Genomic DNA, 22,599 nt, shown 5'->3' on the forward strand with positions numbered 1-22,599 from the left:
TTAAGTCTTTCGTTTGTCTTCTTATAATTTAGTTAAGTACTTAATATAACTTTTTTCCTTATATTATTCCTATATATACCATATCAAATAAACAAAAATATATTTAAACAATTTTCATGGATCAATTTGAGCTGCATATCAACCCAATTTTTAAATGAGCTGAATTAAATAGTTCAAAATGAGATAAGTTAACAAAATAAACGGGTCATTAACCCACTCAAATCTAAGCGGATTTGGCGGGTCATGATTTATGAAATGCTTTTGCCACCCCTAGACGTAATGTAGGTGCGATTTGTACAATTATCCCCGTGATTCGAGTTAAATGATTAATCAAATAGCATACCTATATTTCCTTGATTTATTTATCTTCAGTCATGCGTTCGTTTTTGCACGGATTGACCTTCAAAGGTGTTGATATTTAATATTTTCCCCTTAAATTGTTGGTTTTTAATTTTAGCCCTTCGCTTAAAAAAGTTACCGAAAATGTCCCGAGGTTCTGGGTTTGAAGCCCACTTAGTCAAAAAAAAAAATCGCAAAGCAAGACTTCGCGAAAAGTCTACCTTATGAGGCAGAATTTGCCTTAAGGCAGAGGTTTCTTTAAGGAAAAAAAAAATTGCAATTGCCTCAAGGCAAAAATAAAAAGAGTAAAACTTTTTTTTTTTACTCTCCTGGAACTCTACAAAAGTTAGGCCTAATTTTACAACGAAACTCTGCCTTGCGAATTTTATTTTATTTTTTTGTTTAACTGAGCCAATTCAACTTGAAACATTGGGGTATTTTAGGCGAAGGGCAAAAATGAAAGATCGGTAATTTTTGATGGGCAAAAATTAAAGACCACCCCCGAATAAAGACAATGTGCAAATTGGGCCTCTTCGTGTGTATCTAAGCTTTCTATCTGTGAGAATATTCAAAATGACCGAGGAGGTGCTACAGTAAAAATCTTAAATAATTGAAGTACAACTATCACCATTTTCCCAATTAATCCCAAATAGTGTAACCAAGCCAAGAGGTGATTTAACTGCAAAAATGTTCTATCCAGACACAGCTACCAGTAAACAGTTCGACAGTTCTGTTGATGTCCAACAATTAACATTTTACTTCCACAACTGTGTCGTATAATATGGAATTCAAAAGATGGGAGAATATTAAAAAGAAAAGAAACCAACTGATAGGCACAAAACATTGTGAAAAAAAGCATTAGAAAATGAGTAACAGCCCCTGAGGCATCAAGTCTTAGACAAAACAAGCCAACTAACAGTCCTGCAATTGAACAGAATTAGAAGTAGCAGCAAAGCCAAAACATGAAATTTCCTTGTCATTCAAAAAATTACACACCCCTATTCACTAATTTTCCCAAAAGAATATTTATATTAGGCTAGTATCCACTGGTGAATGAGAAAGGGAAGACTACATAATGTAGTACAGATTTAACCTACAGTGGTAAGTTACATTTTGATCCATCTTATCATCAATACACCTTTGCTCTGAAAACCAGAAAGCAAAACCAAATTCAGCCCAAGGATATGTCCATCACCGTCATACTGTACATCATCATTAATCATTGATATTGCTCGTTCGGAGCAACATGGCTCCTGTTTTCAGTGACATTGGATTTCTCTGATGCGATTTCCCAGCTCCCACTTCTCCTTCTCCAGCTCGAGTTTCGCACATCTGATTGTACATTAGGGGCCCGCCTATCTGACCCAAGAACCGAATCAGCCTCAGATGAATTATGATGGTGCGCGTCACTCCCTCGGCTCCGTATATCTGCTTCGATGTCTTCAATATTATGACGCTGTGAGATCTTTAGAAGGTCTCCACCGAAATCAAGATCATCTTCTACCTTCATTCGTTGATCCTGATCACCCATTTCGACATCAGCTTCCCTGGTAGTGGGCAAAGGAGGTCGTCGTTCTTCCTCTTGTACAAAGGCTCGGAAGTTGTTCCGTGATGGTTTTACTTTTGTGCAAAATACTTCCATGAAGTTGTTCAAACAACCAAGGTCGTAAACATTGATCCTGTTTTCTGCTTTATAGCGGAAATTCTCATAGGTTGTCTGAAAAAGAACAGGTTAAACACTAGTGTGAATGCAGAGACTGCTGCATATTTAAAACAGCACAAGAGGAAAACTTCTAGTTGACATGATAAGTAAAGCTTGGTAACCAAAATGAGAACAAATAGAGACTATCATACAACAACAGATGTATCTTCAGAAACGAACAGAAAAACAACTACAATATTCAGGTATAGCTACATTTACTGAATTGGCCTCAGCTTTTAAAGAAGCCAGAAGGTCAAGCTTTGCGTGGGATCTCACAGCAAGACACCTTGTCTAAAAGTTATTTTACTTTAACTTATATAGACAGTAGTTTGACTAAAAGAAACCTGATGCATGACCACCCAACCAAAACAGATTATTTGGCTTAAATGATTAGAAGGAAAGAAAAGCAATTTAGAAAACCAGAGTGCAGTTTATCCTAAATCAGAACAGCCCAAAACCTTCACCAGAACTGCCTGCATCTATTATAGATAAATGTGAAGGAACAACTTGAAATAAAAAAGAAGACATAAAACACCAACACCCTCCTGTCCAACAGTATACTAAAATGCAGAAGCAATTATGGGAACAGAGAAAGCAGTACATTAGGCTCCTCCTCTTTTCCTTGCATCATAAGGTCACTAAAAAGGAATCAAAAGGTCCCTATCATATTCTGCTAAAGGAACAGCCGCATATTCATGGGCCCAACAAAGGTATAAAAGCAGCCAGAAGGCAAAATACAAAAGGCCTTCCTGTGGAATGCAACCACATATGACAGGTTCATTCTGTATCTTGAAGCACAATTAGCATCAAATTTCATTTAACCCGTACAACAGAATTGAAATTAGCCCAATTCTATCCCAACATGAATAGAAGGTAAAGCAACTGACCTGATTGGTGCTTATTAGATACAAGTGAAAGCCAGTGAGTCCACCAACAAACCACAGGGAAATAAAACAATAGGCCATTAGAATCACAGATGCTGGTGACTCTTTCATTGCCTTCCAGACTGTGCTTTGATTATCATCCATTAGCACTTTGATGTACAGAGCACATATTGCAAACACATAGATGCACAGCAGCATAGCAGATGAGACGAAGCAAAAGAAAAAACGGTAGTTACGCTGCATGATAAAATGAGAGCTGTCAAGAGTAACCCAATATATCCAAACACTAAGGAACCAATTTAAATAGTATAAGACCCTACCAATCCAATGCATTGGCCCACCCATGGGCAGTGGTGATCAAATCGCTCCACACAATTGTTACAGATGGAGCAGTGCGAACAACGTGGAGGGCGATATAGCATGCAGGTATCACAATATTTCACTCTGACTGGCATCCCATTAACAATTACTTCTTTTGATCGGGGAAATTGAAGGCTCGGCGTTTGTCTTCCACCCTCTACTGATGCAGAAAATTCCTGACGGAACTCTTCCTCTGGTGGGTGAGAATTACGTGGAACAATACCTGGATCTCGAGCTGATGTAAGAAGAAGCAGTGCCAGTACCTGCCAAAACCAATTCATGGATACTCTAAGCCACAGCTCGTGAGTTGATTCATTATTCCTCTACACTATTTCGGGCAATCAAAAAGTGATATTCATGTAGAGAGGCAATAACAGTACATAGTACAACATAGAAAGAAGCAAATAGAACAAATTATCAGGCAGCTGTTTTCAGAAGTACTGCATTCAGCTAAATCTATCCGGAAAAATAAAGCAAAACAAGGAACTTCAATCAAATTCTAAAAGTTTCACTAACAAAAGCTGAGAGCTGACAAAACATATCCATATGTGCATGACATTTTCGCATGTTCAGCAAGGTCTAATTAGTAAAATAATGCAACCTCCAACAGTCCAAACTAAGAAGAAAATTAAGATTTTCAAATTGTTTGTCATCTATAGTATCAGATATTAAAAGCTTTAGTAATCTGCCTTCTTCATCTTCAGTAATTAAAGTATGTACTAAAAGATCTAGGAAAATAGAAATTCCATGATCGCTGAGTACTATGAAATTAAAAAACATACTCTAACCAGCAATATTACTGGCCCTTGGTACCACAGATAATATACCCACCACCAAAAAATCAACGTAATAAAATAATAGCAAAACCTAATACCGAAACTGTTATAATTATGGGCAGTGGCGGAGCCGCATTGAAGCAAGGGGATTCATATGATACACCTTACTCAAAAAATTTACTTATTATACATGTATATTATAAATTAAAAATAATTAAAAGCATGATAAATACAAGGTTGAATCCTCTTGACTTGAAACACAAGCTTGATATAGTCTATTTTTATAAAAGTAGAATCCTCTTAATGAAATATCTGGCTCCGCCACTGATTATGAGTCAAAAAAAAAAAAACCTAATAAAAATCAGAAATATGAAAATACAGCCACACATGCATAGGGGCAAATATATCCTAGATGCAAATGCTACAATATCAATGGACAAAATGAAATACAGCAACCAGCCACTAGCTAAAAACCACAAGAATTCAAAGCAAAACAAACTTGTCACACTTTTTATCTCTATTGGTGATAATACTATACATGCAATAATCGCACGGGGCTTGCCTACTGCGGGTTATCTCTCCGGTGTGGTTTGCGAGCTATTACACAGGAGCTGGGTTTACCCTGTGCGCACCCGAAGGGTAGCAGCTGCGGGTTCCCATGTCATCAAAAAAAAAAAAAAACTGTACATGCAATAATTCTTAAGAGCTTACATAGATGGTGAAAATAATTGCTATTGCCAAAATAGCGTATCCTGCATTGTACGATGAGAACTCATGGCGCAGATGCCTTGCAACGAAAACACAGAAAACAGTGACGGGCACTATGATGAGCAATAAGCTGATGAGCAACGACTTTGCATCCGGCCCAAAAATCAACCTGCCACCTAGAAAAAAATACTGCAAAAGACGGGAAATGAGTATAAAACAAAGAAGTTGAAACCGCAAACAAAAGGTATAGCATGCATGGCATGCGACAGCTGATTTGTCACAGACGCAGCGAATGAATAGATCCACTGTTGTTGCTGCAAATGAAAATATTGAAAAAGGATTTAATGAAAATATTGAAAAAGGATTTATCTTTTCCATCCTTGATTCACAAAAAAAGTTGGAAGATCAAGGGAACATTTCAAGGCAAAGAAACAAAGAATTTCTCTTCATTGCAATCATCCGTGCAAGTGAGGTCTCACCTATAAGAAGCTCTTTTCCGTTCTTTATTATTTTCTGCTCAGTGGTCTTAACCAGTATTCAGAAGCTGGTCTAAATTTAAAATATTTCTCATTCTTCTAGGCTTGAGCGTAAACAGCGATTTACACACAGTAGCAACAAATATTGAGATGGTCATGAGAATGAGGGTGAGTGGAAGCAACCAATGTGAGTGGCATAAGCAAAAGGGATCATGCATATAGCAGATATACTGATCACTTTCTTCTTTACAAGACTTCTCCTATTTGTTCAGAGCAAATCTAGATGTGGCTATGATCATGATTTTATAATCAATGATGCTAGAATTATACATATATTACCTTCAGACAAACGGACCTCTAATTGAAAGGCCCAGGAGGATGGTACTGACGCAAAGCCAATACAAAAGGAATTTAGCCACCAAAAGTCAATGAACCAGCGTACAGGGGCCCCGGTACAAAGAAGATACATATGAGGAAAACAACCTGATAGACTTCATTAATATTTACAACAGTGACTTTTGTACAGGGTCTTCCCCTTTTCTATGAAGGACTTCCCCTTCTTTCTACACAGTCCTCCCTACTTTTGCAATGTCAAGCACTAGCTTAGCACTTGGATTTTAATACGACCAATACTTGCTTATCGAAATAAGCAAAAAATGAAATCAATGGGGCAAGGGCCCATTGATGAGCTGATTCTGATATTAAACGCTTGACTTGAAGTTTTTTTTTTTTTTTTTTAATTAGACTTGAGGTTAATTTTATGAATAAGCAACCTTCAGTATAGGAATTTCAAGTGCTACTAACGTCCAAGAAAGTCTTGCAAGACTGCCAGAAAGGAAGATAGCTACTTTTTTCTTTTTCTAATCACAAATATGTTACAGAGCAAAGCGCACATTAGCGGAACCTTAAGAAGCCTGTCAGTGTATTAGGGCACATGTACCATGTTGAGATCACCTTCAGTGCAGCGGCAAGTGTTAAAACAATTCTAATTCAACTAAACTTCTCCAGAACTTCTCCAGGTAAGATAGTTACCAGTTTCGAAAAAAGAAAAAAAAAAAACTCCAGGTAAGGGCCAACCAGAACACAGTTTATCAAGAAGAGGATAAAAGCCACACTAGGTTGACCAAATGAATATTTCATTTGGCCAGGCCAAGTAACACCTAATTCCCTTTCTAACCCCTCCATCGTTGCTAGCAACTATCCAATCATTCTACGAACTCTACACCTCCATGGATCTTTCTCTCCTATTTATTGTTTTTGTTTTTTGTTTTCGGGGATAAGCAAATTATTATTGAAGCATCCAATGAAGATGTAATCAACGCCTTTCTTTTCTTTTTCCTTTTTTTTTCTAGGGGGGGAATGTATTATCTATTTCTTTAAAGTTTGACATGTCGGAGGTAAATCTATTAAACTATCTTAGTTCAATAGCTTTGATTGTTGTCAGGAATGTCGTATTATTACAATAAAATAAATAAATAGAAAATAATTGTATATGTAGAAATGCTTGTCAAATAGGAAAAAAGAGAGAGGGGGGGGGGGGGGGGGGGGGGGGGGGCAACGCACTGAGCACACTTCCACTATAACAAAACCAATCAGAAGTCCTGAAGCCCACTCCGACGAGCAGTGGATAATCTTCACAACAATTAACCTTCAAAGATTAGATCACAACCAATTAAAGGAAATGTGAAAGGGCAAGAACAGTTGTCTAACGTACAGGACTCAATATCTTCACCTACATCTTTAAAGCAACACATAAGCTGCTATGATAGCCATTCATATCTCTGCTTGAACAATCCTTAAGATTATTGATCAACAACACCAACTCCATCATGAAGATAAAGAAGGTAAGCAAGCTATGCACTCAGACCCTGTGAATGAACTTTCCTTGAAATATTAGTCTTCTCCGCTAAGCCCCACGGATAAGGTTTGCAGATGCGATCATGAATCAAACGAGATCGAAACGTTCAGCTGTCGACGGACAAAGCCTAAACGTCAACTATATCGCTACATATTGAACAAAAAGCAATATGTGCTCTAGAGCATAAAAAATCCAAAGAGAATAAAAAATGTGTGCCCCTTTAATCCTCTAAATCTCCCATCTTTGTCTCTTTGAGTGGTCAGTGTATAAACTAAGATTTTTTTCTTGATAATCAAGAAATCCCCGAGGGCCCGTAGCACATGGTTCAAAAAATGCTGGATAATGGGCCCGCCCCTCTACTCTTCTCCATTTAAAAGTAGGCTTTTGTCTGCGGCAATGTTCGAACCCAAAGGGTTCTGCTCTTACCACAGATCAAAGCCTGGGGGCCACAAACTATGAATTTATTACTAACCTTCAAAGATTAGATCACAGCCAATTAAAGGAAGAAATGTATCTTCCTTAAAAAGTTTAGGTAATTGATTCACATGAGTATCCACAGCCCTGTTTTGACTGCTTCAGCTCCAGATTTCAAAAAAAATCCAGAATCAAATCCATAAGGGATGATGGTTGGAAAGCAAGAACTTCCAACAAAAAGGTGACAAGAACGTCCAACAAAAAGGTGACAAGAACGTCCAACAAAAAGGTGACAACTTCAACAAGATGAAAACATTATCATACGGCCACGAAGTAAATAACCAAGTGAATCACAGGAAAGAGTTAAATTCTTAAAAAGGCCATGCTTTCTGATCATGCACCAAGCTAGCTCCTACAGTATCCTACAAGATGAGAATATGTGCACTTCGTTTGCTCATCTAATCAGAAGAATTTTAAGAAAGTTAAACTGAAACATAGTTTTAACAGCTGCAAACCAACTTATAAGAAAGTGTGTGTTCATTAACCAAAGCATCAGTTTTAACAGCTGCAAACCAACTTATAAGAAAGTGTGTGTTCATTAACCAAAGCATCAAATTAGAGAATTAAAGAGTAAGGAATTAGTTAGGGAAAGGGGCCAGTAGATGCTTCAAACTTTATCCAACAAGTAAAATGTGCAGATATTTAACACAAAAACCACTAAACTGAGTTGAATCAATTATCATACACCCATTTTACCCGTAACCAAATATAATGTATAATAACTCTTGAAAGGTCAAAAGAATATGATTGCAGCATCCTCACTGAATTAGCAGAATGTGTTTCCATGAGGTATCAACTAAAAGTAATCACAGAATAGGATATATTTGATGTCATTTTGATAACCTGTCTTCCAACTGTTCCTGTATAGCCTCCAAAGAAGACGTTGGCAGTTCTTAAAATATTCACCAGAACAAGGGCAATTCAAAATTGATGGAGTACACCTTTTATTATCAAGGTCTGAAAGGATGGTTTCCCTAAGAAGAAATATAGGACCTGAACCTGGGGTAGACTTCAATCCATGTGGCAGCATTATTTTTCTTTTTCTCTTGATAACCGAGAAATCTCTAAAGGTCAATCGATATGGTTCGAAAGTAGGTAGATAACGGGCTTGCCCCTCTACCCTCTTCTCCATCAAATACCAAACTTTTGCCTATAGCAGTGTTCAAACACGTGAGTGCACCTAACTCATACATCATGCGCTACACTCTTACCGCTAGACCAAATCCCTAGGGGCGTCCATGTGGTTGTGCTATTAAGAGTCATTGCTTTGTTACTTAAAGCAGTGAAGCCATGTGAGGCAAGAGGTTTAGGGTTCATGGTGAAGCCATGCGTTTCAAATAATAACGTGAAATGTGTCCCAGTGTGAAGCAACCGATTCTTTGAATCTCAATTTGAGGATTTAGTTTACTATTGACATTATTGTATATTAAATGCTGAAATTAGTTACTCTCCCAGTCCCAATTTATGCGGCGGTGTTTGATTGGACACAGAGTTTAAGAAAGAAAGAACGACTTTTGAAACATGTGGTCTAAAACAAGTCATGGACATTCGTGTGGACATAAAGCATCTCATTAAGGGTAAAATGGGATGTTTAAAGCTAAGGTGTTTCTAAAATAAGGACATATGACATTCTTTTTCGTACAGACTAAATGAAATAATGACACATACATTGGGGAAAAGGGAGTATTTTAATTGAAATTTATTCATTATGCTACTAAATTCATATAAGTCTAGTTTTAATCTTCTGTAAACTTTGCATTTCACTCCAAGGAAGTGTGCGCCTCATTAATTGCTTTCTACTTCAGAGCCCGTGAATCTTGTCGCTTTTATGCAATTTTCACTTTTAATAAAATTGCCACATGGTCAAACAGGAGAGAATGTTTCCTCAATACTTTAACTTCAACCGAGTATCCCTACATCCATTTCGTTCTATCCTACAAATATCACACACCTGAAAGCTAGTAACTTTCCCAGATATCAGATTTCTAAGCAAACTAGCAGTCATATTCACCAAAAACACTGACAACTAAGCTGTTATTTGATTGTTCCTTTATCAGATTATGATATTCAAGCGTTATTAATGATCTACTTACAACTCTTCTTTTTTTCCTTATTGGGATAGAACCTTTTTAAACACATAAAAGGTGTGTGGGTAAATCTATCGAATGTGCACATATGTAAGCTATGTCTTAGCCTCAAAGAAGAGTTTCAACAACGGTCTTTAGATAATTATAAATGTTAGGAACTTAACACCAGCAATGCTTAACTGATGCAAAATCCGGAGTGTTCTAAAATGAAAAGAATGCCGAGGAGTAACATTCTTTAACTTCAGATCAAAACCTCAAGCATTTAAAAGGCCATAACAATAACTTAAAGCTGCAAATTCTGCAGAATATCGTATCAAGCAATCAAAATTCAATCTTGATCCAGAACTTAAGAAAGTAAACCAATATACACACTAAAAAGTTCACATTATTCTCTTCACTCATAGTACCTCAAAATAACACAACACTTCATTTCTAAAAAAATTATATTCCCCCCTCTAACACCTAAAACCTCACCATTACTAACCAAATAATAAAACTAAATACTCATCAATAACCCCACATACTATAAAGTTGCTTAAAATAACAAAAAAATTGCTCCAATACCCACTACATCAACAATACCCTGACTAAAAGTTCATATTAAGCAATTAAAATTCAATCTTTACGCAGAACTTAAGAAAATAAACCAATATACACACTAAAAAGTTCACATTATTCTCCTCACTAATAGTACCTCAAAATAACACAACACTTCATTTCTAACATAATTATATTCATTTCATTTCTAACATAATTATATTCACCCCATTATTACTAACTAAATAATAAAACTAAATGCTAATCAACAACCCCACATACTTAAAGGTAGAGGTAACGTCTGCGTATATCCTACCCTCCGCAGACCCCACTTTGTGGGATTACACTGCTTAGGCTGTTTGTTGTTGTACTTAGAGTTGCTTTAAAAAAATAACAAAAAATTACCCCTAATACACTGACTAAAAGTTCAAGCAAAACCCACAAAAATTTAAACCATAAAAAGCAAAATTTAAATAATAAGAATTAAAAAGAGTAACATAAATTTCTCACATTGCTTCCTTTCCAGACTTGGTGCACGCGCTTTGCCATGGGGCAGCACGTTTCAACCCCACGCGCTTACAGCCCTTTCAAACCCTTTAAGCTGGAACAGAATCAAATACTTGAAACTTTACAATATTCATTTTCACCACCTCTTCTTCTTCTTCCTTCAAAACCTACCCAATAATTAAATTCTCAGTATAGTCTCAACAAATTAATGAGATTTGTGAACCAAATGTTTTGAAAAAATGAAATTCCTTAAAGGTTTTTGTGGGATTTTGATTTGGAATATATAGGGAAGAAGAGAATTTGGTGCAAGGGTTAGGAGTTTTTTTTTTTTTTTTGTGCGGGCGGGGGGGGGGGGGGGGGAGGGAAAAAAGGTTTCTTTTTATGTTTCTGTGAAGCGTTTTTTTCGTTTTATTTAATTGGAATGTTTTGGGAAAGAAAAGGCTAAACACTTTTTAAAACTTTAGGGAATTTAATTTAATAGGTTTATTTTCTCTCTCTTAGGTCACTGTTTTGAGTAATGACAAGATTTTCTGAATAGTTTTTGAGTGTTATTTTTGGTGATTAGATTAGATTTGTTTAAGATTTTGAACAGCCTAGATGTATGAATGCTTCTTGTCATATCGAAAATGTTAGAAGAGAGATAAAAAAAAAAAAAAAAAAAAAAGACCATATGTTAGAATATACATAAACAAAATAAAAGCAAAGACAATAAGTGGCCTTAAAAGTATATAAATGTCTGGTTGAGGATGGAGCAATAGCAAGGAATATTCACGGCAAATGGTGCAACAAAAGGCATGCAAATTTTACCATTGGAATAGAATAATTTGCACCAAATCAATTTCCAAAAGTATTTAGAAAGAAAATACACTTTGAAAAGTACTTTTTTTCTTTTTCGAATATACTTTCTAACTTTTCCTACTCTCAATAGGTTAGTCAGTTTCAGGTTAGTCAGTTTCATAACAATTTTCTTCAATCAATAAAGATAAGGTTGACTTTTAATTAAGCTATGAAATTATAAACATATTCAGCAATATTCCAGTTTGCAGTATCGTGATATAGATTCCAAATATAAAATAATTTTCAAAATAAATTATGTTCAATGATATTCTATCAAACATAAATTTTAGAAATTTGTTAACTAAAATGTTTTTTGCGATTGTAAGTGTGTAATGTTCAATACTTCTTTGTTGAGACCAAAAATCTTAACTTGGTTAACAATGCTTGCTTTACTGGAGAAGGTGATGGAAATTAGGAGTGTTCATGGTCCAGTTTGACTCGGGCTTTGATTAAAATCGAACCGAACCAATTAAGTCGGTTTTTTCTAATATTCAAGCCAAACCAAATCATCATAGTATAAATTCTATCGGTTTCGGTTTTGTCAGCTTTATCGGTTTGGTTCGGTTTTTGCGGTTTTTTTCGAATTTTAAGAATGTATTAAGACAAAGAACCTTTGAATCAAATGGTAACTAAATACGGCTTTGACCATAATCCATTCAAATCTAAGAATCTTCTTAATTAATTCATTCACTTTATTTAGGTATAGGCCTATGGCTTTGGTATAGGAATTACAGAAACATAACATCTATGTTTCATGATTCTAGTTACCTCCCTACATATAGCATTTTGATATTACGCAGCCCCTCAGTAATTTTTGTTATCTAGACTCATCGTGTTATAAAGCATTGAGAAGAAAGCACATAAGGTAAAACGGAAAATAATAAACAGAAAGACAAAGTCATCTACTAAATCTTTTTAAATTTCAATTGTCATTTTCTTCCCCTTAATTTGTTACGGATAAATGCTAGCTTATGAGTAGTAATTTAAATGGCATGTAAATGAAGGAACTGTAAAATTGAATAAGGCGAAAATTTTATTTTACCTTTAGCAAATTTCTTTTTATTTTACCTTAAACTTAAATGGGCTACACTTTTCTTTCTAATTATTTGAATTTGTATTGGACTTGGAATGAGCCAAATTAATTAATTATATATATATATATATATAATATTTTAAATATGTATGTATCTATCGGTTTGGTTCGGTTTTGGTTCTGATTTTTTTGATTTAACACCAAACCAAACCAAATGTTATCAGTTTTTTAAAATTTAAAATCAAATCAAGTCAAACCAAGCTGGTTTTCGGTTTATTAAGTCGGTTTGACTCGGTTTACTGGTTCGGACCGATTTTTCGGTCTCGTTTGAACACCCCTAATGGAAATGATGAAGTTTGATCTTGTGTTTTTATGTCTTCTCTAACTCTTGCTCACTCCACCTTATTTGGTGGAGGCGGATACGACTGTCGAAGATTCAATTCATATATTTTGCCCACTCCCCTCTTACTCACACTTTTACGAACTATAATGATGAAAGTTAGACTAACCTCAAAAAATAACTATCACTTGAGAAATCATCTCCTTTTTGTCATTCTTGCTTGATTTATTTTTTCTCTTAGTGTCTTACTCGAATATATACCGCCACATATCGGACTAAGGACGGCTTTGACGAGATATTATTCTCTCTATCCGAATTCAATTAGTAAAAACATATGAAATAAAACGAGAGAATTCATTAAATATGTCCCGCATGGCACCTGTTCAATAAATCAGAAAAAATCAAAGAAGAAGAAGGAGAAGATAGATATGACAAGTGTATCGGGCGAATTAAAGAGTACAAGACTAAGATCAAAGGCTTTTATATGTGAGTCTATCAGGTCACTTTTTCGGTAATATTCTGATCCACTCTCTGTAGCAATTTCATATTTGAAAAAATTACGTGTTATAGCTATTTTTAGTACATAATTAGTAATATTAATTACCTTTTGCTTTAATTATTAGTAATAACTAAATACTTTTTTAATTTAACGAATATAGCTACATAGTAACTTTCAGTTATTGGTGCACAAATACACCTTAAATTTAGCACCCCCAATCTCATATCCTCCTTTAATGGTAACAATATTAATCACTTAATATACATTACCATTCTCTTTCATTTTTCATAAATTTTTGACTTTCTGTATTCTCACTTACTTCCCATTTCAGATTTTTCATTTCTCAAATCTCTAAAAAATTCTCTCTCTCCTTCTATTAACCACCACCACGACGGGTGGCGGCCACCCCCCTCTCAAAATTTTTTTGGTTTCCATGATTTCAAGCTTTGTAGACAAATTAAACATAAGAAGGCAATTAACCTTTCCAATTTTTTTTTATGTGAATGATGTTTCAACTAGAATGATCATTCATTATGGCTGTGGGCTTATCTCCCATTGTGGGCAAGTTGTAGTTGTAAATGCCAAGACTTTTAGACTGTGGACCAGTGCCCATAAATTTGGACCGAGTTGCATTTGATTTGTGGCTAGGGTTTTTTTGGTGATATATGGTTTTTTAGGGTTTTGAGAAGATGAAAAATATATGTATTTGTGTATGTTCTATGATATAGCTACCAATTGTTGTGGTTGACGGTGTATTTATGTAAGTTTTTCTATATTTTTGTGTATTTTGTTCAAATTAATTCCATCAGTTCATCTAGTTCATATACATGAGTGACGAAAATACATTGTAAGTTTTCTACATATTTGTGTATTTTGTTCAAATTAATCCATCAAATACATGTGTGATGCAAATTGTTATTCACACAAATACATGAGGTTTAATATAAAAATACACGGGGTTTGATTGGTAACTTCAAATACATTGATTATGCTATCAAATACATGTGCAAATCAAAACGAAATCAATATTGAAAACTTCAAATACATTACCGCTAAAATACATGGGTGATGCAAATTGTTACTCACACAAATACGTGAGATTTAATATAAAATACATGCGGTTTGATTGGAAACTTCAAATACATTGGTTATGCTATCAAATACATGGGTAAATTAAGAACGAAATCAATATTGAAAACTTCAAATATAATAGCTGTTGAATGTTTTCAAATTTTAAATTTTTGATTTTTTATGTTTGAGTGTTGAAGATTGGTTGGAGGAATGGAAAATGGTTATGGAAAGGTAATCTAAAATCTGATTTTGTGAAAGCGTATGGTAAAAAATACCAATTAATAGCTAATTAATTGATCCCACCGTTATGGCCTTAAATCAAGGGATATGTTTTATTTTTTACTGTGTTACTATGTATTTATAAGCATCAAATACATCCGAAAAAATACCTTAATTTGGGAAAACATGGCTACAAATGGTAATTTTTAAAAGGTAGCTATAAATGATAGGAAACTACCAAAAGGTTGTCATTTTGTTAATTTTACCTTCATATTTTGTCATAATTGTTTGTGTTAGAACTACTATTTTTCTATCATCATAATTGCTTGTATTAGAATAACTATTTTCTGTCTCCTCTAATTATTTCAAAGCAACTAGAAAGAAAAAAAATTACCATAAGAAAAATCGGCTCAGATGTAAGATGATATACCTGTCCATCATTTTCTGGCAGGCATACAAATTTTTCTTTTGTGTTAAGTAAATATCACATGTTAAATAATAGTATAATAAAAATTAAAGTTTTGTCCAATTAATTTGAAGAGGTCTCTTAAAAAGGATATTCCAAATTATATGTATCAATTACTCTTCATACTGAAATCAGCAGGCATATATGTCTGTTCACCTAGAGCAAAATGGGATATGGGATTCTAAAATAACCAACTCTACATAAGCAGGAGAAAAAACCGGTCATAGTAATAAGAAAATTCTTGAGATATTAATGATAAATAATTTTGACGAAGACGTATTATCACATTGTGAATCTTTAAAACATCAACAACATATTCATATTCGTAAAATTGCAAAAGTGACATACTATAGCCTACGTTATTGTATCTCTTTTATTGTGAGAGTATAGTGTCGCTATTGAATGATTGAAAGATCTTTGTTTAGTTTGTTTTCCAATATATCGAAAAGAAAGTATAGTTTCTACAATCATTTGTACTTTACATTAAGTTTGTTTGTGTCATATAGAGTTATCCCATGCTTTAACTTTTAACTTATAGTCTTCAATTTTTTTTCACGAGAAAAATAGGTCCGAATTATACGTATGATTTGTTAGCTAAGTGTGCGCATCACGTGCATGGGATGAAGTTTTTGGACGCGAGAAAAATGAAAACAAATACGTACAAAACTTAATCTTTTCAAAGATACTGCTAATATATATACACTTTAGTACAAAAGAAAATCTTTCACACGATAGGTATTTTTAGTTCATATGTATTCATTTTTCCTTTCTTTTTGTTGTTCGCCCCAATATAATAGATTTTTTAAGGAAAAACACTCTTCAACGGTACCTCAAGACTCATGGTGGGAGTTTTTGTTAAAATAAATAAATAAATAAATAAATAAAGGACATGTCTATTGTAGGTTAGGAAGAGCTCTCTTTTTACACTTTATAAGAAAATGATTTTTAGGAGTTGAAACGACTTTAATTTTTAAGAATTGAAAAGACTTAGGTGAAAAGGAAAAAAAGAGAACTGACTCGCGCAAATGTTTATCTAGCCAAAAATGGTGAATTTGTCCCCCTCACCTCCCCTACGCTCGAGCCTCCAATATTTATATGAGACCGTTCATTTTTGCCAGTATTTAAATTTTGTAAAGTAATCTTTATTAGGAAATAAATTTCTCATGACCTTGATTAGCTTATAAACTCTCTTGTCGCTCAAATAAGGAGGAGCTTTTCAAATCGTATCTCTCGAGAGAGGACAATATCTCCAAGGAATCTGTTGACCATTTCTAGTTCAACATAAGTGTTTTACCGTCAACTAATTATAAATATTTATCTAATGCATTTAGGCAAATTTATCCATCACAGAAGAATAATCTTGCTTTTGATCTCGCTTATACCACACAGTCACAAGCATTACAATTTACTCAATAATCGTTTATAATTTGTGGTAGTATTATCTCACATAATCCTTTCTTATAACAAAATAATATTATATTTATATTATACTACAAATTTAATGCTAAATGAATTAGATATTTAATTTAACCTAGTCAAGTATGTGGTCATTAATTCATTAGACTTCTTAACTTAAACTTCAATACTCCTTGTGATTAAGTAATTCACCAGTGCATAATTCTTTTATTTATTAGTGTTCCTTTCTGATTTAAGTGCAAGGGACAAAGTTTTTGGGGAGGAAGAAAAAAAGAATCCTCCCTCAATTTGGCTGCCGCTAAAAGAATCATTAATCGTCATGATTTCTTTTAAAAAATATTTCTTTCCCTTAATTAATCGGTTGAAAATCAATCTTAATTCCTTTTATTTTAATACGAGAAGTAGGAATAAACTAGATTCGAATATATTTCTTTTACTTTGGCAATTAATCGGCCGAAGGTCTATGGTATTTTTTTTTTTAAATGTAAATAGGAGTAGAAAGATTTGACAAACTTAACAACGGTCAGGAAGTCACAAGATTGATCTCATATATTGTTAATTAAATAGTAATCTAATCACTTAGTCAAAGGAAAAATAGTAATCTCTCTATGATTATTTCATTTTTAGCTTATTTGAAAAAAATTGATACAAAATTGGGTCGCGGAACTGAAATCAAATATAGAATTACTCCCAAAATTAGTATGAATTCAGGACCAATTAGATTAAAGTGCCTAATTACACCTAAGAATCAACTAATTAACTCCCTAATTGAAGATGAATCCCCAAGAGATTAGTGACCATTGGAATCCTTAAGACTAATTAAGCAGTTAAGTAAAGTAAATCACTACTGATTTTCTCAATATGAGTTAACCCGCGCCAGAATAACAATAATCAAAGTAATAAGGAATAAAGAAAAACTCTTAAAATGTATTAAAACATAAAAAGTAATGAGATCGTGTCTTTCTTTGTTTATCAAAATCTACCACACAATGGTTAAGACTTGCGTTCGCGATGAAGCTCAATAGCCTTCCTCGTGGTCACATTTTGAGGCTCACATTCGTGATGTATAGACCTCAGCTCTTCCTGTATAATCGTGAAGGCATGTCGCAATGCTTTTATAAATGCTACAGTTTCCGCAATTTCAGCATTCTGTTCAAGAGCTCCAAAGCGCCCCTATTCAGTTCCAAGCCCCAATTCTTGATCCGCACAACATTGGAAAACTGTGTAATGAGTGAGACTCCCTCAAAAAGGCTTCCGGATGTTTCGAGTTTCATGATCAACACTCCAAGTGCTTGTAACTCCCGTTGCTTGGCTTCTAATGAATTGCCTAGTTGAAATAGGTGTAGCACCGGTGTATCAAAAATGAACTCTGTATATATTTAAAAACAATTTGATTACTGCACACAAACATCATTACATATCTAAAAACAATTGTTCTAAAATTTTTACAAGGACACAAATATCATGATATATCTATAATTATAAATTTCAAAATATTCCTTTTTTAAATTTTTTATTTTAATTAAATAAATTTTACCTATTTTATAAATTAACAATTCGAACATTCGACATCATAACAAAATAAAAAATAAAAAATTCAGTAATCTCCCACATCATTAATTTAAAATTACAACATTCAAATATCTCATTTTATTTTCTAAATTGTACGCCGAATCAAACTAAAACAATTAAATTAAATTGATATACGAGAATTCATTCTACTGTATTGCCTGCCAACCGTTGACTGGAATCCCAGTCCACGCTTTCAGACAACCAAACACCTTCGCTTTCTTTCAAAACCCCACGTTCCTTACCCGTTAATGGCGCCTTCTCCTTTTCATCCTCTCTCTTCCATCATCGAAAACCCCCCTTTTTATACTTAACCTTTATTTCTTCCATTATGGATCATGTTCTTCAAGCTTTTCTAGCAGCAACATCCACTTTCATCGCTGTCCTCTTAATCTTCACTGTTCTTTACCTTTTCTGTAGAGACCCAAACAAACGCCGTCCTAATGAACCGACCCGGACCCGGAACCATACCCGGGCGGTGGTTACTAGCAATACGGAGCTTTCTTCCATCACTGTAACCGAAAGCGCAACATTTGACCCGTCTTTAAGTCAAATCTCAATGAAAGAACTGACCGACGCGACCCGAGATTTCTCGCCGGATCTCATAATCGGTGACGGCAGTTTCGGTTTGGTTTATAAAGCGAAACTCAACTCCGGTGTATCTGTCGCCGTTAAAAAACTGTCTGATGATGCTTTTCAAGGGTTTAGGGAATTTAGGGCTGAGATGGAAACCCTCGGTAAGATCCGACACCCGAATATTGTCAAAATGCTTGGATATTGCTCCACGGGTCAAGACCGGGTCCTCATTTACGAGTTCGTCGAAAAAGGTAACCAAGGATTTTTTTTTACTGATAAATAGACTCTATGAATCTCGGAATGCTCTACAAGCTATACAATAGCTAGCAGCACCCTACTTATGATAATAGAGATTATGGTCAAAACAAAGTATTATTATTTGTGAGTTTTCAACCTGAACTATCACCAATTATTTATTAAAACATACATGAACTAATAGGTTTTTGTGTTTTCTTCCTGAACTATCACTAACTATTTATTAAACAATAGATGAACTATCAAGTGTTTGCGTTTTCTACTTAAATTATTACAAACTATTTATCAAAACACACCTCGACTAGTAACTGATTGTGCTGAAAACTCGCAAATGATACTTCAGTTGTGTTTTTGACGATTATCTCTTGAATTTTTAAGTTTTCCAATTAATTCCGTTAATTATCCGCGTGGAGTGCCATTTGACACCACTTTTAAATACAAAAGAGAATGTACACCACACACCATCAAATACTAGTCGATGTGTGTTTTGATAAATAGTTGGTGATAGTTTAGGTAGGAAACGCAGACACCTGATAGTTAAGGTAGGAAATTGACAAAACTGTAATACTTGAGGTGTGCTTTTTACCATTATATCATAATAATATGAAACTTATTTTAACTTGAAACAGAAAAATCTATTCCTATATAAATTTAATTAATTTTGGTTTCCTACAATTTTGAATTATTTTTTCCAACAGGTAGTCTTGACCAATGGCTTTACGACACGTCATCGACAGCCGACATGTTGGAATCGATACCTTGGATGCCGTTAAATTGGGCGACGAGGATTAAGATTGTGAAAGGAGTAGCTAAGGGACTTGCTTATATGCATAATTTGGATACTCCAATTATTCATAGGGATATTAAAGCGAGTAATATATTGTTGGATGTGAATTTTGAAGCTTATATTGCTGATTTTGGATTGGCTAGGAGAATTCAAGGGTCACATTTACATGTGTCGACACAAGTAGCGGGGACAATGGGGTATATGCCACCAGAGTATATTAATGGTGCACCAATGGCAAAAACAAATGGTGATGTTTATAGTTTTGGTGTGTTGATGTTAGAGATTGTTACTGGTAGGCGTCCTAATTTTCCGTTTACTGGTGAAGATGGTCATGAAATTAGGCTTGTTGATTGGGTTAGTGGTATGGTGGTGAAAGAACGGTACATGGAAATGGTTGATGCTAATATTTCAAGGGATGGCTTGAAAGAAAGTGAGATTGTTGAGTATTTTAGGATTGCCATGATGTGTGCTAATGAAAATTTTCACGATAGGCCTCCCATGAATGAAGTCGTTGAGATTCTGAACGGAATTTCAACATGTTAAGGGTCGACATTTTTAGACGATTCTATCAGCAAAAGAGCGTCGTCGTAGTAATTTGAAGACTCCTTTGGTCGAGCATCTCTATGTACTAGTTCTATTAGTACAAGGTAATGCGTTATTTTAAATTTTGTACTTAGTAGTTTATAAATTGTAAAAAGTAGGGTAAATTGTTGTTTTTAATTGATTGAGGAATGGAATTGGTTAAATTGCTAGCTGTTTCAGAGAACTTGTCCAAACTGAGATCTCTGACATTTTGTAAGTATATCATGTACAATTGCGTATGATCAAATTGCACCGATTAAGATTCTTTTGTCCTAATATAGTTCTCAGCAAGACTAGCTATACCTCAATTGTCCTTCAATTCTGCCTTATCATGTCTTCTCAATTCATGCCATTTAGGTACTTGCATTAATCCAAGTTTTGTATCATATTCTGTTCTTCGTCTCTTTCTAGTGTATCATATAAATGCACAACCTGGTACCTAATATTTGGTGGCTAGAGTTGCTTGATATCTTTGCTGACGGGCGGTAATAGAGCCTTGATTTGTCCTTTTTTGCAAGAATGACATATATATGAGTAGAGGCATATGGGCGTGTTATTGTCATCGTGCTTAACCCTCTGTTTGGATGGTTGTTTCCCGTGGTTCATTAATGTACAGTATGGTATGGTACAGTATGGTGTCGTATTGTATTGTACTGTATTAATGAACACAATGTTTTGATAGACTGTATCGTTTGTTGTGGTTTAATAACATTTTTATTATTTGGTTTGACTGTATGGTACTGTATAATAACTTGTAAGTTTACTAAAATACCCTTAACTCTTAATTAGAAATTAATTTATATATATATTAATAAAACTCCGATAAAGAATAAAATAGGAACTTTAAAAAATAAGTAGGTAGTGAGTGGGGGTGGTGGAGGGGTAGGTGGTTATGGGATGAGAGTGGGGGTAGTGGGTAGTAGCGTGGGGGTGAATGGTTGTGGGGGTGGGGTTAGGTGGTGGTGAGGGGTAGTGGGTGGGGGTGGTGGAGGGGTTAGTGGTGTGAGGTGGGTGGTGTGGGATGAGGGTGGGGGTGAGTTGTTGGGGGTGGGGTTGGGCGGTGGTGAGGGGTAGTGGGTGGTGCTTAAGGTGGTGGAGGTGGGTGGCAGAGGAGTGGGGTAGGGGTGAGTAGCGGGGGGTGGGGTGGGGGTGAGTGGTAGGGGTGGAGCAGGGTGGGGTGGGGTGGGGTGAATGATGGAGGGTGGGGTATAATGGAGAAATGAAATACGTAATCACGGAAAAATCACCAAATCCGTGGTTTCAAAAATTGGGACTTTTCATGGTTATATAACCATAGAATGAACCACGGGTTTATAACACCATATTACATAATTTTAAGAACAATGGAAACAAACATGATTTCATAGAAAATCATACATTAATGAACCACGGGAAACCACCATCCAAACAGCGGGTAAGGGAATCAAATCAAGTAGATGGGATAATAGAATACTTTTGGTTGTTGAGCAGTTGCCGTGTTTTCTGGCTGAATATGGCAAATGCTGCATCATGATTCAAGGGGCAAGAAAATTCGGACTAGCAAATTGTTTGACCTGTTTTTGCATCACATGGCTTTGCGCTGTCTAATGTACTATCATTACTCATCAAGCAAACGTCAAGTAAGAAAGTAAAAAACATTTGCACTAAAGTAAATGTTCCAAATGTGCTCTTTACATCAGAGATTGCATATAACTTCACAACCTTTGATTTTGTGATCTGTTTGATTAAAGGTATTAGTTATTTATATAACTAGTTGAGGTGCGCAGAAATTGGATCAGACATCTCGATTTATTAAAAATTATAAGAAAACTTTGGTACATGAACATTTTGAGAGAAAAAAAGTTTCTAAAAAAAGTTTAGACCGTTTGTATACTCCTTGCGGGAGATTGTTATTCAGGAGGCTCGCAGTTTTCACCATTCTATTTATTCATGAGCTACAAATATGTACCAAAACTTAAAAAGAAATACTTCTGGTAGAAGGGCATGAAAAGAAATATATCTATCATTGTAGCTCGTTGTTTGAACTACGAATAATTCAAGTGAAGATTAAAAACCTAGTGGATTCGCTTATAATTTGGTTAGTCCCGAGTGAGAATGCAAAAGGGTCACTATTGACTTCGTGGTAGATTTGCCACGTAGTTTGAGAAAGCACGACTCATTTGGGTGATTGTGGATTGGTTCACACAACAGAGCAGTTAGCACAAATCTACACCCGTGAGATATGTCGGTTGCATGGTGTAT

General features: G+C 34.9%; 2 protein-coding genes across 2 annotated transcripts; one reads left to right on the forward strand and one right to left on the reverse strand.

Annotated features, from left to right (window-relative positions):
* Nucleotides 1-1,182: 1,182 nt before the first annotated feature.
* Nucleotides 1,183-11,048, reverse strand: LOC132627357 (protein S-acyltransferase 8). The gene is made up of 5 exons (XM_060342671.1): nucleotides 10,712-11,048; nucleotides 4,773-4,958; nucleotides 3,246-3,548; nucleotides 2,929-3,162; nucleotides 1,183-2,056 (listed from the first exon to the last, which is right to left on the reverse strand). The coding sequence occupies exons 1-5, from the start codon at nucleotides 10,748-10,750 to the stop codon at nucleotides 1,559-1,561; spliced, it is 1,260 nt and encodes a 419-aa protein (XP_060198654.1). The 5' UTR covers nucleotides 10,751-11,048; the 3' UTR covers nucleotides 1,183-1,558.
* A 7,263-nt stretch (nucleotides 11,049-18,311) lies between these two features.
* LOC132627359 (leucine-rich repeat receptor protein kinase EMS1) lies at nucleotides 18,312-20,634 on the forward strand. Its single transcript, XM_060342672.1, has 2 exons — nucleotides 18,312-18,985; nucleotides 19,688-20,634. Exons 1-2 carry the CDS (start codon nucleotides 18,490-18,492, stop codon nucleotides 20,317-20,319), a joined length of 1,128 nt encoding a protein of 375 aa, XP_060198655.1. The 5' UTR covers nucleotides 18,312-18,489; the 3' UTR covers nucleotides 20,320-20,634.
* Nucleotides 20,635-22,599: the final 1,965 nt, after the last annotated feature.

The sequence above is a fragment of the Lycium barbarum genome, chromosome 2 (genome assembly GCF_019175385.1).
Source record: "Lycium barbarum isolate Lr01 chromosome 2, ASM1917538v2, whole genome shotgun sequence".
In the NCBI taxonomy this organism is placed as follows: domain Eukaryota; kingdom Viridiplantae; phylum Streptophyta; class Magnoliopsida; order Solanales; family Solanaceae; genus Lycium; species Lycium barbarum.

Coding starts and splice junctions, on each gene's coding strand:
- LOC132627359 (XM_060342672.1), top strand. CDS start 18,490: ATGGATCATGTTCTTCAAGCTTTTCTAGCAGCAACATCCACTTTCATC. Junction 18,986..19,687: donor TTACGAGTTCGTCGAAAAAG/GTAACCAAGGAT, acceptor TTTTTCCAACAG/GTAGTCTTGACCAATGGCTT.
- LOC132627357 (XM_060342671.1), bottom strand. CDS start 10,750: ATGGCAAAGCGCGTGCACCAAGTCTGGAAAGGAAGCAAT. Junction 4,959..10,711: donor AAGTCTGGAAAGGAAGCAAT/GTGAGAAATTTA, acceptor CGTCTTTTGCAG/TATTTTTTTCTAGGTGGCAG. Junction 3,549..4,772: donor CAATTATTTTCACCATCTAT/GTAAGCTCTTAA, acceptor TGGTTTTGGCAG/GTACTGGCACTGCTTCTTCT.